The 18,662-nt window shown below is 42.7% G+C and overlaps 1 protein-coding gene across 1 annotated transcript; it reads right to left on the bottom strand.

Moving 5' to 3' along the window:
• Window positions 1-6,773: 6,773 nt before the first annotated feature.
• On the bottom strand, window positions 6,774-7,878 carry LOC149301641 (uncharacterized). The gene has a single exon (XM_089484337.1). The coding sequence runs from the start codon at window positions 7,876-7,878 to the stop codon at window positions 6,904-6,906; it is 975 nt and encodes a 324-aa protein (XP_089340463.1). The 3' UTR covers window positions 6,774-6,903.
• Between the last annotated feature and the right edge of the window lie 10,784 nt (window positions 7,879-18,662).

The raw sequence follows: 18,662 nt of genomic DNA, 5'->3' as shown, positions 1-18,662 counted from the left end.
TATTTTCCAGTAGTTTTTGATCATTCTCTCCCATATTTTTTATTAGAATAGCCGATTTCGACCTATTTATTTTGCATCCTGTCATTAAACCAAATCTTTCAAACGTTTCTACAACTAATTCAATGCTTTCCAGCGGTTCATCCAAAGAAAGAAAGAAATCGTCGGCAAAGGCTCTAATCTTATACTGCTGATTCTTAATTTTAGTACCTTTTATTTGATCGCTTGTTTTTATCTCTCTTAGCAGGAGCTCTATTATTAATAAAAATAAAAGCGGGGATAGGGGGCATCCTTGTCTGGTGCCTCTTTCTATGTTAATAAATTTAGATTTCTCACCATTAATTCTAATTTGGGCTCTTTGGTTTTTATATATTTTTTCTATCCAATTTATAAAATTTGAACCTGGCTGAATTTTCTTTAATACCTCAATCAGAGTGTACCAATTAACTGAGTCAAATGCCTTTTCTAAGTCAATAAATAGTAGTCCTAATTGTTTATCATTATGCCGTTCGTAGTATTCTATAATATTTAACAGGATTCTTGAATTAGCCCTCATCAATCTATTTGGTAAAAATCCCCTTTGATCACTGTCAATTAGATCTTTTAGACAGTGTTTCAGACGATTCGCCAATATTGTAGAGAATATTTTGTAGTCGTTGTTTAGTAATGAGATTGGGCGATAATCTTTCCCTTCTTTTGGTAGCAATACTATTTCAGGTTCTTTCCAAGAATTTGGGATGTTACCTTCTAAGGCCTTATTCATAATTTCTTGTAGTATACCTCCCACCTCTAGTTTAAATGATTTGTAAAATCTCACAGTTAAACCATCATTACCAGGCGATTTTCCCAATTTACTTGAGTCGATTGCCTCCCAGATTTCTTGTATCGATATTGGTTTATTTAAATATAATCGCTGACTCTCCGACAGAATTCCAATATTCGATGAAGCTACATATTTTTTAATATCTTCATTCTTCCCTAATTGTTCCTTATATAAATTCTGGTAGAAATTTGCAAAAGCCTCCTTAATTTCTTCTTGTTGCGTAATTACACCTTTGTCCGATTTGATTTTATTAATTGCTTTCTTTTCCTTTTCCTTCTTTAATTTATAGGCCAACCATTTCCCTGTTTTATTCGCTTGTTCAAATTGTTTCTGCTTGACTAATCTTAATTTCTTATTTAATTCATCAATTGCTTCTAATTCCAATTGCTTTTGAATCGATTTAATTTCTCTCTGCAATTTCTTATCTCTTGGGAGTCTTAGTAGCTCCTCTTCTTTACTTTTTAGCAAGTTATTTAGTTCCATAACTTTTTGTTTCTTTTGTTTCTGAAGTCTTATATTCCACTTGGTAAAGAAGCCTCTTATTACCACTTTCCCTGCATCCCATACCATTGGAAGTTGGACCCCTTTGCCCTTATTTTCATTTATGAATTGTTGAAATATTATTTTAAACTCATCTACAATTTTCTCATTCCTCAATAAGTCTTCGTTTAAGTACCAATTCTTAGCTCTATTTATATCTTTCAAGTTTAATATTACTGGATTATGGACCGAGATATCTCTATTTAGCACATCCATTTTTGTAACCTCCTTGAGTAAATTCTGAGATACAAAGAACATATCAAGTCTCGAAAAAGAATGGTGTCTTTCAGAGAAAAAGGTGTATCCTTTTTCCTTGGGGTAAAGATGTCTCCATACCTCCGTCATACCAAGGTTATCCATTAAATCAAAGAAGCTTTTTGGAAGTTTCCCTTGTGATTCTTTGATGTTTTTATCCGAACATCTATCTAATTTAGGTTGTATTACACCATTAAATGTTAAGGAAAAAGCAGCATGGGATATACAGTGATTGAAATAAAACTTGTATGTGAGAGTCAGGGTGACTCAGCAGAAGCAATTAGAAGCCACACAGGTGTAAAACGTAATGTAATTAACAAGTCCTAAATGCCAAGGACAGAAATGTAAAGTGGATAATTGAACACACCTGAGAATTGTTAAGTGGTCAAGGCTGAGATGATGAAATCATCAATTCTGGGTAGAAACAAGAGAGCCAATGAGAATGGATGTACACGCCCACTGGGTGGATACTGACAACAGTGAGTGGTATTTTGCAATGACTATAATAATGGCTATGAATCCCAATGTATTTTGTGGGTAGTAGCAGTGAGGAGTATTGTTGTGTTGGATAGTTTGGAGCTGTATATAGTAGAATAAAGTAGATCTTTTATATAAGACTACTGAGTTGTCTGGTGTCTTGAGTGAAGATACAAGAGCCAGCTGGATCCTGAAGAAGTGGGAAGACTTCTGTGGAAGCAAGAGTGAGAAGGCTTGGAGAGTTTGTCAGGGTCTTCAGCCTATTCTCTGTAACTCTGCTGCTTTAGAGCAAAGCTTTAACCACTGGCCAAAACTGGTCAGCGCCGGTGCGTAACAAGGTGGTGAGTTCGAGCCAGAGGTGAAGAGCTACAACTCCCATCATCCCTGACACAACTAATACCCCAGAGGACAGGATCAATATCCATATCGCAATGGCCGCTGGGGCTTGTAGTCGCCAGTAGGAACCCACTGCGACTGCAACTGATTGGTTGCAAGGCTGGGAAGGGGCGGGGCATCCTGCAACTACAGGCCCCAGTGGCCTTTGCGGCTAGAAGCCCCACACCTTTCTCCAGCCAGAAGCCTCTCTAATTCCAAGGGCCAGGGATGAGGATAGAAGAAGACCGGGGTTAGTGGGCTGGAGGACAAGGGCGGCTACTCTCCATTTATAATTTGTGGGTTAATTCCACCCCAATTTAAGGCAGTTACAAGGCTGAGTTCCTGATCTCAAAGTCCTTTTTAATAGCCTCTAGCTGCCTCCTTTGCCTTTTTAATGGCGGACAGCCTTCCTCCCTGATTTTCCGTCCCACACAAAAACAAAAGTAAAATATTTGAGTCTCATCTTGAGATAATAATAGTGTTGTTTTTTACCGTCTTGTGTTCCTTGTATCTTCTTGTTACGGATCCACCTCAGAGAACCAACATTATTTTCTTTGAGAGCTTTCTTTTAAACTGCAATTATCCATTTCTGAGCGATCAGAAGACTTAGGCAGTTCTTATTCGGTCATTGCTCACGATTATAATTGGATCATATTGCCTTGCTTATTATTAAATCATTGTAATAATAATAATAATAATAATTTTATTTATTTATATCCCACTTCTAAAACAGATTGAAGCAGTTAACAGTAAAATACTGGTAAATAACAACTTGTCGTTGTTGTGTCGCAAACCCTCCCAATTCCTTCCATCCACAATAAAATACAATTACATTCTTAAACAATTATTAAAGCAATTATTAATAATAATAGGGGTGAGGCAGTTAGAGCAGTTGTTGAAGTATTTATTAAATCAATAGGAGATTGCTGGAATGTTAATCTGGAAAGGTCTGCCAGGATAAATATGTCTTGATGGCCTTTTTAAAGCCTTAAAAACTGGTAATATGTCGGATCTCTTCTGGGAGGTTATTCCATAACTTGGGAGCGGCAGAAGAAAAGGTCCTCTGGGTAACTGCAGAGAGCCTAGTTCTTAATAGTAAGTTTTTACTAGAGGTCCTCAATGTGTGAGGGAGATTATATGGGAGAAGGTGATCCCGTAAGTAAGCTGAAAGGCTTTAAAGGTTATAACCAAGACCTTGTACTGTCCCCAGAAATTACTAGGCAGCGAGGGAAGAGACTTTAGTATAGGTGTGATATAGTCAGCTCTAGATTTTCCTGTGACCACTCTGGCTGCCATATTTTGAATTAGTTGAAGTTTCCAGACTAACTGCAAGGGTAACCCTATGTAGAGCGCATTACAGAAGTCAAGACGTGAGCTTACCAGTGCATGAACCATAGTTTTGGGGTCTTCAGATTCCAGGAAAGGGCGCAGCCGGCGTATCAAAAGAAGCTGATAATAGGCACTTTTGGCCGTCGCATCTGAGCTGACATCTGGAGCAAAGGATGCAGGAGCACCCCCAAACTGCAAAATAGTCCTTTAGAACTGTGACCCCATCCAGGACCGGTTGACAAACCTCCATACCTGGGTTAGGGGCTCCAAGAACAACAAGCACTTCTGTCTTATCTGGATTCACTTTGAATTTGTTTTTCCTCATCTTGCCCATTACTGCCTCAAACCCTTCATTCAGAGGGGAGATGCCTTCCTTAGTTGACGCTTAGGACTGGGGCATGGAGAGATATTGGATGTCATAAGCGTACTGATAACACCCCGTCCCATACCTCCGGATGATCTCTCCAGGTGGTTTCATGTAGATGTTAAATAGCATTTGGGACAGGATAGCATCCTGAGGGATGCCAAATTTAAGCTCCCTTTTGCAGGGTGTCCCCAAGCATCACCATCTGGAATCTGCTTGAGGTATACGACCAGAACCACTGCATTGCACTGCCCCTGAACCCCAATTCCCTCAGCCATCAATGGTATCTAAAGCCACTGAGAGGTCCAAAAGCATCAACAAGATCACACTTCCCCTGTCGATGCTCAAGCAAAGATCATCTACTAAGGCGACCATAGCACTCTGGACTCCATATCCCGTCCTGAAGCCAGTTTGAAATGGATGCAGATAATCTGTTTCATCCAAGACCTCTTGGAGTTGAAGAGCCACTGCCCTCTCAATCACCTTGCTTAAAAATGGAAGATGGGAGACTGGTCTGTAATTGTTCATGTCCAAGGGATCTAGGGAGGGCTTTTTCAGAAGTGGCCGTACCACCGCTTCTTTTAAGCAAGATGAAAAATAGCCCTCCCTAAGAGATGCATCTATGATATATCTCAGATAATCCTCAAAGCATCTCCTCCTTGGATGACCAGCCATGAAGGGCAAGGGTAGAGAGGGCAAGTTGTCTTCTTCACACTTCCAAGGAGCTTGTCCACATCCTCAGTACTCACAGACTCAAATTGATCGAGTATGATCTTATTCACGGAGTCACTGGAAACCTCAGCTATAGCAGCTGCAATTATGCTGGTATCCAAGTCGGCTCTTATCTGCGAATTTTATTTGAGAAATGGTAATTAAAAGTGTCACAATGAGCTGCAGAAGGCTCTAATAATGGTTTCTGGGGGGTAGAGACCCGAGTCAGGTACCAGATGCTCCCCCCCCCCCCACTTCAGCGATCCCTTTATGCTTCTCTTTCCTTGGCAATTTCCCTCCATCCATCCTTCCTTCTATTCCTTTAATCTGCATCCCTTCGAGGGGGTCCAAGGCCCTTTCAGCATGTTCCCAGGATGGGGAATCAAGCTTTCTGGGTCTGAGGGTCTCTCTGCTGGTCTTTCTGCAGGGTTGTTGTTTAGGGAAAGGTATGTATGTGGGGGATGCCTAATCTGGATCTTGTGGGCCTTTAAGACTAGTTACCAGGTTGCCGGGGGGGGGGGGGCAGTCTCCCCAGAAGGGGCTTTGGGGTTCCTCCATCTCCCTCCTCTTGGCTTTGGCCTATATTTGGGCTCTTCTCGCCCCTAGACAGAGCCCCCTCCCCCCAGTACCCTAGAGAAAACTCCTTGCCAAATAATGTTCTTTTTAATGCTATTGAAGCCTATGCTTTGTGAAGTTCTTTATTTGGCACAAAAATCTCCCCCAAATGAGGCATCAGAAGGGAGAGTCTCTCCTCTGCCCCACTTTCCAGGAGGAAGGGGGCTCCTCAAACCCCTTTTTACCTTCAGATCCCCCTCCCCTCCTTGGCCATGCCTCTCTCCAAGGGTCCCCCTGCCCTCTTTTCTCATAATAACCTTCCAAGTACCTGGGCCCCAAGGACCCCCCCGAAGGAGGGGGCAGGGAAGGAAAGAGGGAGAGGCAGACTGGCAGGTCCCCTGCCTTTCTTTGGGGGGAGATCAGGGTTTCATTTCTTCTTATGACACCCCAACACCCCCCCCCCCGAGAAGACTCTCCAGCCAATCCTTCAAACGAACAAGGGCTCTCCTCCACTTCCCTCCCTCAGAGCAGGTTGTGAGGGCAGCAATGGCTTCACAGGCTGAAACTCTGCATGCGCATTAGCAACCAAAGGCCCCTCCTGAGTATGCGCAGGGATCGCAAGGACCTTGCTGCTGCTGCTGCTTATTCCACTCTCGGCCTTTGGAAGAAGGGAAGGAGTACGCCCTTCTTCCTTTTTCCTTCCGTCCTTCTTTCCTTCCTTCCTTCCAGAATGGAGCCCAACCAGTGGAGCTGGACTCAGGAGAGTAAGGCTGGGAAGGCTCTGCTTTGTACATATAGCTCTGTTTCTCTGAGTGTGAGTGTGAGTGTGTGTGCCTCTGTTGTTATGGCTGGGAATGGAGCTGAGGACTGAGGAGAGAAGAAAGTGTCAATTTTGTGCAAATTCACAACTTCTGTCCATCAGTGAGTCCAGTGTGTTGAAACAGCAAAGAACTTTATTAAGAACACATATTGAGAAATTCAGCTTTTAAACCAGAGCTGCCCTCCCCAAGCCAAAGAATACATCAAATCCCTAAAACCAAAAACTCCAACCTCTTCCAAACCTAGCCCCCACCTCCAATTCCCACAGTCTACGCCTCATAGCTAAAAAAGCCCCCTTTGCCATGCCCAGAAACTAGCCCTCTTTATGTTAATACCGACTACCAACTTTCTTCATCCAACATCCCACAAATTCCAAAAGCTATCATTCCCTTAACTATTCTATCCAGCTGCAACAAATCCCACCCCTCTATCTTGCTAACCTATTCCACAACCCATAATCCCCAGCCAAATTTATAAACTAAAGCAAAGAAATATACTAATAGCAATTAAAACCAAAACTTAACAAAATATAACTTTAAAAGTTAAACAGACATATCAACAGACAAACCTAACACACAAAATCACAAGGGCCTTTTCTTATCACCAGTGGATTGAAAATATATTCTTTGTATTCCTTCTTGAGAAAAATAATGTCATTTCACTTCTGGGATTTGTGTGGCTTCTCTCCAGTGTGGACTCTCTGATGTCTCACTAGGCTTGACCTCTGAGAAATACATTCCCCACAATGCTGGCATTTGTATGGCTTCGCTCCAGTGTGGACTCTCTGATGTATCTCTAGGTGTGCCTTCTGAGAAAAACATTTCCCACAATGCTGGCATTTGTATGGCTTCTCTCCTGTGTGGCCTCTCTGATGTCTCACTAGGTGTGACTTCTGAGAAAAACATTTCCCACAATGCTGGCATTTGTATGGCTTCTCTCCAGTGTGGCCTCTCTGGTGTATCACTAGGTTTGATTTCGACGAAAAACATTTCTCACAATGCTGGCATTTGTATGGCTTCTCTCCAGTGTGGAGTCTCTGATGTATCACTAGGTAAGATTTCGACGAAAAACATTTCTCACAATGCTGGCATTTGTATGACTTCGCTCCTGTGTGGACTCTCTGATGTATCACTAGGTTTGACTTTGACGAAAAACATTTCCCACAATGCTGGCATTTGTATGGCTTTGCTCTTGTGTGGATTCTTTGATGCATGACAAGGACTGATTTGTAGGCATGACTTTTCCCACAATGCTGGCATTTGTATGGTTTCTCTACAGTGTGCACTCTCTGATGTATTGCTAGGTTTGATTTTGACGAAAAACATTTTCCACAATGCTGGCATTTGTATGGTTTCTCTCCAGTGTGGACTCTCTGATGTATCACTAGGTATGACTTTGAAGAAAAACCTTTCCCACAATGCTGGCATTTGTATGGCTTCTCTCCTGTGTGGATTCTCTGATGTCTCACTAGGTCTGACTTCCCAGAAAAACATTTCCCACAATGCTGGCATTTGTATGGTTTCTCTCCAGTGTGGACTCTCTGATGTATCACTAGGTGTGACTTCAAAGAAAAACATTTCCCACAATGCTGGCATTTGTATGGCTTCTCTCCTGTGTGGATTCTCTGATGCATGACAAGGATTGACTTGTAAGCAAAACGTTTCCCACAATGGTGGCATTTATGTGACTTTTTTGCTGTTTGGACTCTCTGATGACTCAAATGTTCTTCTGTAAAGAAGGACAATGACAGATAAGAGTGAAAATCAGAGTTAAGAGAGGAGGGTGTTAACCCTGGATTTAGTCCTCATTCACCCATCCTTATTTGAGTTTAAATTAATAAAGTTGCTGTGAGTAACCCAAGCATGACCTTGGTGCTTATGCTCCTAAATCCATGGAATGATTGTATCCTTACTCATAGGTACTAGCAAAGAAGAGACTGGATGGGGACTGCCTTGAGGGAGTAAGTGGAAGAAAGAGAATTAAAGGACTGTTGAAAAAAATATTCCATTAACCATGTGCAAAAATACTTTGATTGACAGGTGGCATCATATCCTGTGAGACTGCCATAGAGTACTGAATCAGAGCCCAAGGCATGATTCAAGCTAACTGCAGAAGTCACTTCATGCTGTTTGGCACCAGGATATGACTCCCAACCAATACAGTATACAGCTCACATGCAGATTGGTATGGATTGGATTGGAGTTGTGTGTACAAGGGATGGTGAAGTTGAAGGAACTTGGAGAGGAGAGCTTGCAAATATTTGTATTATTTTGTAACTCAAGATAGTTTTTTAGTGTAAAAAGGGGTCAGTGCATTGCCAATATCTATATCTGGATATCTGCTTCTGTACTCTACTATGTTATTGTTGAGCTGCATCTGGGAGTGTCACCCTCAGATTGTGCTATATATTTGCTTGTGAATACGATAGGAATTCAGAGCCAAGAAGGACCGAGAGCCATTGTGCTAATCCTTTTTGTCTGATTTATTTGCTCCAAGCACCCATTGCATTCAATTTGGTTTCAGACCATTCTTCCCCCCCAGGACACATTCTAAAGCGATTTAAACCCTTTTGGACACTCGGTTTCTGCCCCAAAGGAACAATTACAGTATATATATCTGCACTGAGAGGCTGTTCTTTGACTTCAATCCAATTACAGACAGACAGTCTGTGGGTTTACATGGCTAAGCACCTCAATGCAGTCTCCAGCCCCACTTGTCGCATGAGCTCCTGACTTCTCTTCCCATTTCGAACCCTCAGCAATTGGAATCAAGATCCACCTAGGTAAAGTATTACCATTATGAAAGTCTTACATCTCTTGACCACTCCCACCTGTTATCTAGTGGTTGTGTGTGTGTGTGTGTGTGTGTGTATTATGCTTTTCCCCTCAATAAAACATAAAAACCTATTTCAAATGCCTTTGGAGTTCTGGGTGCTTCCAGGCCTGGTATAGTTAAGCTGAATCCCAAGGTTGCTCTTGCCCCAACCAAACTTTATATCTCTTTCAGCTAAGTACCTAATTCCCCTAAAAGCATAGCACTTGTGGGTGTCCTCCCCAGACTCCAGCATTCTGGGTAACAAAGGGCCTCTGGAATCAACCATGGAACTCAGCAAGCTCAGGTAGGAAAAGAAACATTAGAGAACATTGCCATTGTTCTCTAAGCCATTGCAGGGCCAACAGAGGGATTTACCCAAGAAGTCTCTCCAGAGTCTCCAAAGGCTTGAAGAGGGTCCAAAAAAGCCAGGAAACTTGGTCAGCGATGGGCTGAGGAGCATTTGGAGTCAAAAAGCATTTATCTCCATTGTTCCTTCCCACAAAATCCTAGAATTGACAGTTTAGGATAGGATATTTAGAATCCTTAGAAAGTGGAGAGAAATAGTGACTCACTAAACTACAAATTCCAAGATTTCACGAAAGCTGCTATGACAAACTATGTGTGAAAGGGATCTAGGAGTCCTGGTAGACCACAACTTGAACCTGGGTCAACAGTTTGATGCAGCAGCTAAAAAGGCCAATGTGATTCTAGGCTACATAAATATGGGTATAGTGTTATGGCAGGGGGTTGGACTGGATGGCCTTTCTAGTTTCTTTCAACTCTTTGATTCTGTGTTATAGATTACGGGAAGTAATAGTGCAATTCTGTTCTACTTTGGTCCGACCCTCACTTGGAATACTGTGTCCATTTCTGGTCACCACAATTCAAAAAGGATGTTGAGAAGCTGGAGTTTATCCAAAGGAGGGCAATAAAAATGGTGAAGGGTTTGGAAACCATCAAGCCCTGTGAGGAGTTGTTTAGGGATCTGGGAATGTTTAGCCTGGAGAAGAGAAGGTTAAGAATGGATAGCTCTGTTCAAATAGTTGAAGAGATACTGAGGATGGAGCAAGCTTCCTTTCTGCTGCTCTAGAGCAAAGGACATAGAACAATGGAAGCAAGGCACAGGAAAAGAGGTTCCACCAAAACATTAGGAGGAACTTCCTGACAGTAAGAGCTATTCAACAGTGGAATATACTCCCTCAGAGCATGGTGGCATCTCATTATTATTATTGTTATTATTATTAATTTCTAAAGCGCTCCTTCTTTGAAGGTCTTTAAAGGTCTTTGAAGGTCTTTAAACAAAGGCTAAGTGGCCATCTGCTGGTGATGCTTTCAATATGTATTCCTGCATGGCAAGGGGTTGAACTAGATGGTCCTTGTTATCTGTTTAAAGTCTTTGATTCTATAATTCTAAAGTGGAATCATAGTGCCATGATAATGCAGAATGAAAGGGCTCTCAGTCTTCATAGAAAGAGCAATGAATTCAGCTTCCTTACCCACAGAGGCCACATTCTCGTAATTCTCCATCATCACATCCTTGTACATAAGTCTCTGCTTCTTCGTCAGCAGTTTCCATTCATCCTCAGTGAAATATACTGCCACATCTGCAAAGGACACCTGCAATAGAAAATAGCCCTCATCCAGAGAATGACTAATAAAAGGGGAGGGAGAAGCACATGATGCATCCCAAAAATTATTTGATCACCTCAGAATTTAGTCCAGGAAATAAACTTTAAATTCTGTTAGCAAGAAAAAAGCTACTGCCTTTGAGGTCCAGTTTGTCTCAAATTCTTTCAATGTAATATACAATATAATTTAGGCCATGGCTGGGATATTAATGGCGGGTTACATACCGCCATTTGGGACGTCCTCAGGACGTCCCAGTTTAAAACGGGGGTGTCTCTTCTAGAAGCCCCTGCTCCTGTTATGAACTCTGTCCGTAACAAATAGCGGCGGCCGTTCCACACGGCCGCCGCCATCTTGACGTAACGGACACTCTGCGTCCTTACGTCGCGCCCCGGAAATGACGCCATGAGTGTGCGACTAGCGCCCCGCGGCATCTTTTCCGGGGAGCAAGAAGGAGCGTGCAACCGGCGGCGGCGCGAGATGGCCCCTTCAGGGCCGTCTGTAACGCGCCAAAGATAGATTAAAAATACTGACTATCCCGACACGTATAGTACATTTAGCCTACAAATATTATAGTGCATTTAGCCATTTGTTACCACATTTTAGAGGCGAATGTCATTTTTTAAAAGCAACAGCAGAAAGTGGTGAAGATGGACAAAGTTGTTTTTGAAGAAGATCACACAAGTGGGAAAGGGCAGAACAGTTTGTTTTTGCCTTAGACTCCTACCAAGGGCAAGTCCCTGCCCCCTTCTTTCTTCTCCAACCCCCACTTTTGAGTTGATGGGCTGCAAACTCCTTGGCAATCATTATGCAGAAATTGAAATGAGCTGAAGTATTGGGAAAGTGGCAGGAGAAGAGAGAAACCAGGACATTTTAAAAGCCCTCAAAATATTGGGATGACAGAGGATTAACCAGGACTGTCTCTGCCAAACTCAGACAGTACTTTATTTGCTTCCTTTCATAAACTGGCCCAGCAGTGACCCAGATAAAGCTAATAGAATAGTGACTCACCAAAGAGTTGTTGGACCTCGGCAGCCTCCTTCTCTTGGAGCCCAACTCCCTCCGGTTGGCCTCTGTGTTGGCCATCAGGTGGGCAGGGGTCCTGGTGGTCCTGCACTTGGGTCACTTCCAGAAAGGGAGGCCCCAAAGCCGTGTACAAGAAGGCCGAGATGAAGGTCCTGAGAAAAGGGACCAGGGTTAGGATTGGCTTAGCAAGAAACCCTGCAGCACTCAGAGGCAGAGAACAGCGTCCTGCTGGTGACACACGCAGGTGACATATGCCTCCGTTGGGCCAGTGAGAGGTGGGCATTTGCTTCCTAGCCTGATTCCACAGGGAGCAACACTGGAGCATAGAGGGTTCTGCTGGGTCAGGCTTTCTGGCCTAGTGGCCTCCCATTGGCCAAAGCAGTTGCCCTCCATCTTCCAGGGAGTTCCCCGGTCAAGCAGAGCAGGAAAGGAGCTCTCTCTTCTCTGGTTGCCCCCCCCCTTCCATGGGATCCAGCCCTCCTTCCAGGATCAGGGAGGGGGGGCACCAGAGGATTGAGCTGATGGGAAGGGAACAACCAATTCCCACGACAGCCTTCTGCATGTAGAGAAGTCACAATTCTGAGAGTGTCTCTGCCCATGTGGAGAGTGCCTATTTTCCACACTATTGCCTGGCCATCTTGGCTTGGGAATGTCCTGTTCTAGCCACAAGTAGGACTAAATCTTAGCCTGTATCCAATCCTATACTTAGTCCTGATCAGAGTAGAATCACTCAGTCTCTTGGATTTACCTATAGATTGACTCATGTCAATTGTGGGTTGAGTCGGTCTACGCTAGGTTTAACCAACAGGATTCAGGCCTCCTCAGACTTTAAATTCCGATAAGTTGCAATAGAATGTAGAAAATATATATACATCATTACGCATTGTATAAAATTCATTGTATGTACTTTAGATTCCATAAAAATTATTTTAAAAAAAGATTTTAAAGGCAGGAATGTTAATTTTTCCAAGCTGCGTCATCATCACTGATGTGAATTTGATTTCTCTTTCATGCAGAGGAAGAGGAGGAGGAGGAGGAGGAGGAGGAGGAGGAGGAGGACCACCTTCTTTATGGAAAGAGCAGATCATTAAACAGAGAGTCTGTGAACATCTAGAAAGCAATGCCATAATCAAATAAAGTCAATATTAGTTTCAGAGAAAGAAGTCATGCCTGATAAATCTAATCTCGGTAGATGCTCCTGGTAGATGAAGGGAATGCTATGGATATAGTATATCTTGATTTCAGTAAGGTTCCTCATGTCATTCTTGCAAGGAAGCGATTTTGGGCTACATCAATAGAAGTATAATGTCTAGATCAAAGGAAGTAACAGTGCCACTCTATTCTGCTCTGATCAGGTCCCACCTGGAACATTTTGTCCAGTTCTGGGCACCACAATTCAAAAAGGATGTTGAGAAACTGGAGTGTGTCCAAAGGAGGGCAACTAAAGTGGTGCAGGATTTGGTAACCATGCCCTATGAGGAATGACTTAGAGAGCTGGGGGTGTTTAGCCTAGAAAAGAGAAAGTTAACAGGTGATATGATAGCTCTGTTTAAAGTTTTGAAGGGATGTCATATTGAGGAGGGAGGAAGCTTGTTTTCTGCTGCTCCAGAGACTAGGACCCAGAACAATGGATGCAAGCTACAGGAAAGAAATTCCACCTCAACATTAGGAGGAACTTCCTGACAGTAAGGGCTGTTTGAAGGTGGAACACAGTCCTTCCTTGAAGTGCAGTGGAGTCTCCTTCCTTTGAGGTCTTTAAGCAGATCTGTCAGATCTGTTAAGCAGATCCATCTGTCATGGATGCTTTGATTGAGAGTTCCTGCATAGCAGAATGGGGATGGACTGGATGGCCCTTGAAGTCTCTTACAACTCTATGATTCTTTGATTCTATTATTTATATTCCAGGTGGAGAAACTCTGGCCCCTGGGCTGGATAAGACCTGTATTTCTTCAATGATTTGATCAATGGCCTCCCCTCATCATGCCCCCTTCCCCATTTAGACACTGGTGAAAATAATCATTTCATTTTTCTAAATGAGAGAAATTTCTGAGCTTAACTGCTGTGTTTATAATACAATAATAATAATAATAATAATAATAATAATAATAATAAATTTATGTATATACCACCTTTCCAAAAAGATCAAAGCAGTTTACAAATTGACAATTACAAGATTTGTGTGTTTGTGTGTGTTAGTCATAGCAGGAGCATGAAGTATGCACCTCCTCCCTCTGCTTGCTAAAGCCACACAGAAATTGAGGGATGTACATTTGTGTGCATTGTTTCTGAACGGATCTATTGTCAAAATCACCATTTCTTCACTTTTCCTTGTATATTTTTACAAAGATGCACACTGCTGAATATGTTGAACTTATACAACAAAAATCTATAAATGTATAGGTTTATGAGTGAAGATTGCAGGCTGGATTACGCTCATTTTTGGGAAGAGAAGACCTATGTAAATTCATTTTATAAACCCAGTGAAACAAATACCTCACAAAGCTCTAGTAAACAACGCAGACACACAGTCCCCAAAAAAGGACTCACTGGTGCATTGTGTGTCTGGGGCTGGAAATCTCACTTCCACCTTCTGGGAAGACAATGCTGCCACAGACTGAATTTGGGACTTTATGCCTGCAAAGCATGGGCTCACTCTCTCAGCTGCAGCCCTTCAACACAATCCTGGACTGAAGCGTTTACACATAACTCCTCTTTCAGCTCCAGGAGTAAAGGCCTACCTTCAGTACAAAGACCCTGACTCCTGCAGCCCCAGAAAGGCCTCTTCTGCAGCCCTTTATGGCTGGAGCTTCCCTGGGTCAGAGGCCGTCTCCTCAGCCGTAGAGAAGGGTTGCTCTGAGTGCGAAGGAGGAGGAGGTCCAAGGGCTGAGGGAGGGAAGGCAATGGGGAAAGGTCAGTGCCAATGGCCATGGAGGGAAGAAGGTGACAATGCCTAGGAAACTCCTCTGAGTCCCAGCCATTCTAGGAATGAGTGGCAGGAGTGAGTCCAGGGGGCTGAGGGGGTCTCCTTTCCCAAAGGGGGAGGAAATGACCGGTGGACCCTCCCCAGCTAGGGCCCAAAGGGAGGGTCTCTTTCCCCACCTCTCTCTCCCAGCCCCCAAAGCCCAACCTCCCCACTGGCCCTGAGTCCCCTGCTTCCCTTCCTCAGACCCCCCAAAGGCCCCTTCCTTCTTCCTTCCTTCCTTCCTTCCTTCCTTCCTTCCTTCCTTCGCCCCGAAATGGAGGGCCAGAGGCACAAAGGGACACACTGCCTTCCTTTTGGCCCAAGGAGTCTGGCCTCCTTCTGACTCTGGAGCCTCAGGAGAGAAAGAGAAGCCTCTGTTCAACTGAGGAGTCCTCAGAGAAGGTCCGCGAACATTATTCCCCACTGTCACAGGCAGCACAAAATGGCTGCCGGAACACAAAATGGCCGCCTCTGCCTCAGTGCTTGGATTTCTGATCCTAAAGAAAGGTTTTCCTGATGGCACCCGATGGCTGTGAGAACAGAAAAAGGTCCCAAACAGGATTTCCAAACTTTAACAACACCTAAACATTTCCCTGATGCTATTGAAAGGAGGAACCTGATCCCCTCCTTAATTACAATCAATAGTGAAAGATATTGATATTAATATTAAGAGTGCCCATCGTCCACAACCCAGATCAGGTCTTGACCGCTCAGGGAGGCCAGTCCAGCTGCAGGTGGCCCTCCGTCCGTCCGTCCGTCCTCCTTTCCTTCTGCATTCCTCCTCTTTTCCCCAGCATCAGCTCCTTTCCCAAGAAGGCTGCATCCGCACTATAGAAATAAGGCACTTTGACACCGCTTTAATACTCAGGGCTATGGAATCCTCGGATTTTACCTTTGGACACTTAGCCTTCTCTGCCAGAGAGCTCTCATGCCACAACAAACTACAAATCCCAGGATTCCATAGGAAGGAGCCAGGAGAGTTAAAGCAGTTTCAAACTGGATTATTTCTGTAGTGCAGATACAGCCTGAGTCGGTTGTAAAAGGATAGAAGCACCCAAATTGAATTTTTATCCTATTAAAAATGGTTTTGATTTTTAAAAATATAAGCAGTTTGTTTTTCTGACTAATCCTTATTCTTATTTTTGTTGTTTGTTTGTATGTTTGTCTGGGTCATATGAGTTATTCTGGTCTGTCTCCTTCCTTCTTGCCTGAAAATCTCTTAATAAGGAAACTGGGGAGACTTATAAAACCTCCCAAAGGAGTCACTTTTGGCCTTTTTGGGGGACTAGCCTCCTCTTAGAAGCCAAAGCCCAGTGTTTGTGAAGAAGAAGAATAAGGCATGTATTAAATCCCCCGAACACAAAATGGCTGCCTCTGCCTGAGTAGTAGATACTCCAAGGAGGTATTTATTATAGATAACAAAATATCACTAAAATATAAGTCATACTAGATATTAAGAATCTTGCAGGTAAAATAAATTTAAGTATATAATATTCAATTCATATAAGCTATTAGAAAATAAATAAACCTAAGCGTCTAATTCTGAGACTAACTTCCAAGATCCTCTCTTTAACTCTCTCTCTCTCGATCTCCAACCGACACAATTCCCCCAACTGTCTCTTGGTCTCTCAGGCCTTATATCTCCTTCTGACGGAAGCTTCCAGAAGAATCTTCATCTTGCTCTCTGATTGGTCAAGAGAGCCTTCCGTAGCAGTGATGTCACTCTGCATTTGCATAAACCTCCCTTTTCTGCCTGAAGAAGACCTCCATTGACTGGAGCCCAGTCATTACACTTTCCCAAGGCAAGGCTTGCACCTATTTCCCAATGTTGTTCTTGGGGTCTGCCTCCCAGTTGTTTCCAGGTCTTATGGTGACCTTATGGGAGTCTCTGAAGGGGTTTTCTTGGCAGGTTCCTTCAGAGTGGGTTTCCCATGGCCATCCTCTGAGGCTGAGAGAGTGTGACTTGCCCAAGGCTTCGGTTGTTTTGGAAGCCTTTTTGTTTATCTTCTAGAAGGCAGCTGAAGTGTTGCTTCTTGCTCTGAAGAATGAGAGGAACCTTCTGGCATCCAAAAGGCTAACATTCCCTGGAGTTATGTCTGATGATATGTATATATAGGATTGAAATACCTGTTCATTTATTAAAAGGTTTATAGTGCACCCATATCATAGAATCTCATAGATATGTCTCTTAATAGCAGTTAACCAAATTAAACAGTATATAAAACAAAAAAAATATGAAAACAACCTAGATAAGTTAACTGTTACATGGATTTGTAATTGGTTGATTGGCAAAACCCAAAGGGTGCTCACAAATGGCTCCTTTTCATCCTGGAGAGAAGTGACCAGTGCTGTGTCCAGTGGGGCTCTGTCCTGAGCCCAGTTCTATTCAACTTGTTTATCAATGACTTGGACGACAGAAACAGGGGAATACTTATCAAATTTTCAGATGACACCAAATTAGAAGTAGCAGCTAATACCCCAGAGGACAGGATCAAAATTCAAAAGGACCTGAATAGACTAGAAAGCTGAGCCAAAGCTAACAAAATGAAATTTGACACAGAGAAATGTAAGGTTAATGGTGGAAAAATGAAATGCACAGATATAGGATGGGTGACACCTGGCTTAAGGAGACTACATGGGAAAGGTATCTAGGAGTCCAAGTAGACCACAAGTTGAACATGAGTTAACAGTGCGATGCAGCAGCTAAAAAGGTCAATGCGATTTTAGGCTGCATCGATAGAAGTATAGTGTCTAGATCAAGGGAAGTAATAGTGCCACTCTATTCTGCTTTGGTCAGCCCCCTCCTGGAATACTGTGTCCAGTTCTGGGCCCCACAATTCAAAAAGGATGTTGATTTTAGGAGGGCGATTTAAATGGTGGAGGGCCCATGAAGCCCTATGAGGAAGGCCTTAGGGAGCTGGGGATGTTTATCCTGGAGAAGAGAAGGTTAAGGGGTGATATGATAGCTCTGTTTAAATATTTGAAGGGATGTCATATTGAGAAGGCAGCTAGCTTGTTTTAGCTGCTCCAGAGACTTGAACCCGGAGCAATGGATGCAATCTCCAAGAAAAGAGATTCCACCTCAACATTAGGAGGAACTTCCTGACAGAAAGGGCTGGTTTTTTTTAATTGACAAATTTTTATTAGTTTAAAAAATTACACACTATATTCCCTGAATTAATACAAGGTCTTCTTTCCTCAATGCAGAGTCATATTTAAGCTTCTTATTTACATTATGAGAGACATCTATCTTGATCCTCTTCTTTCTCTTTCTTTCTTCTTTAACCTCTCATTCTTTAATTAACCTGAACCTTTGCTTTCCTTGATTCTTCTTGTCATCTTCTTGTTTCTAAGTCAGTCACTTGCTTTGCCTTTCGCCCCTTTCTTATTAAACACTAACACTTTCTCTCTACTCTTACATTCATAACACACACATTCCTACTTATCTGTGACTTCCTCCACTTTGTGAGAATGATCCAACTAAATACTCTCTTATACCTTGCTCTCTCGCTTATACCCTCCTTCTCCAATATCTTAACAATACTATACTTTCTAAATGTCCCAACTATTCTCTTGTATCTGATATGAATATCTTTGACACAGATAACCACTAGGTTTTCCAGTCTTCTTTTTCTTCCTCTATAATCATCATCGTCGAGATTCTATAATACACTATATTGCTTTATTATTTGTTTGTTTGTTTCTATACTTCTTCCTTAGTTTATCTCTTTCTCCCTCTAACAAAAATACAAATTATTTTCTTATATCATAAAATTAAAAATACACTGTACAATTACATAGTTAGTAAATGAAAGTGCAAGAAGAAGGATCGTCAATAGACAATCAAATAATTTCTGTGATGTCCTGCCAGGACTGATTGAATTTCGCCTGCATTTTCTTTCGTGTTGGTTCAGGCCATAGAATATTTTAGTGTAGGAAAGTCATTGTTTGTGGGAGGGGCTGTAGGATTCCCCTGCATTATTTCCAGG

Source organism: Sceloporus occidentalis, unplaced genomic scaffold (assembly GCF_023333645.1).
Source record: "Sceloporus occidentalis isolate IW3139 unplaced genomic scaffold, rSceOcc1.0.p SCAF_21, whole genome shotgun sequence".
NCBI classification, from domain to species: domain Eukaryota; kingdom Metazoa; phylum Chordata; class Lepidosauria; order Squamata; family Phrynosomatidae; genus Sceloporus; species Sceloporus occidentalis.
Note: the sequence above shows the minus strand (reverse complement) of the source record. Positions and strands in the feature narration are given on the sequence as shown.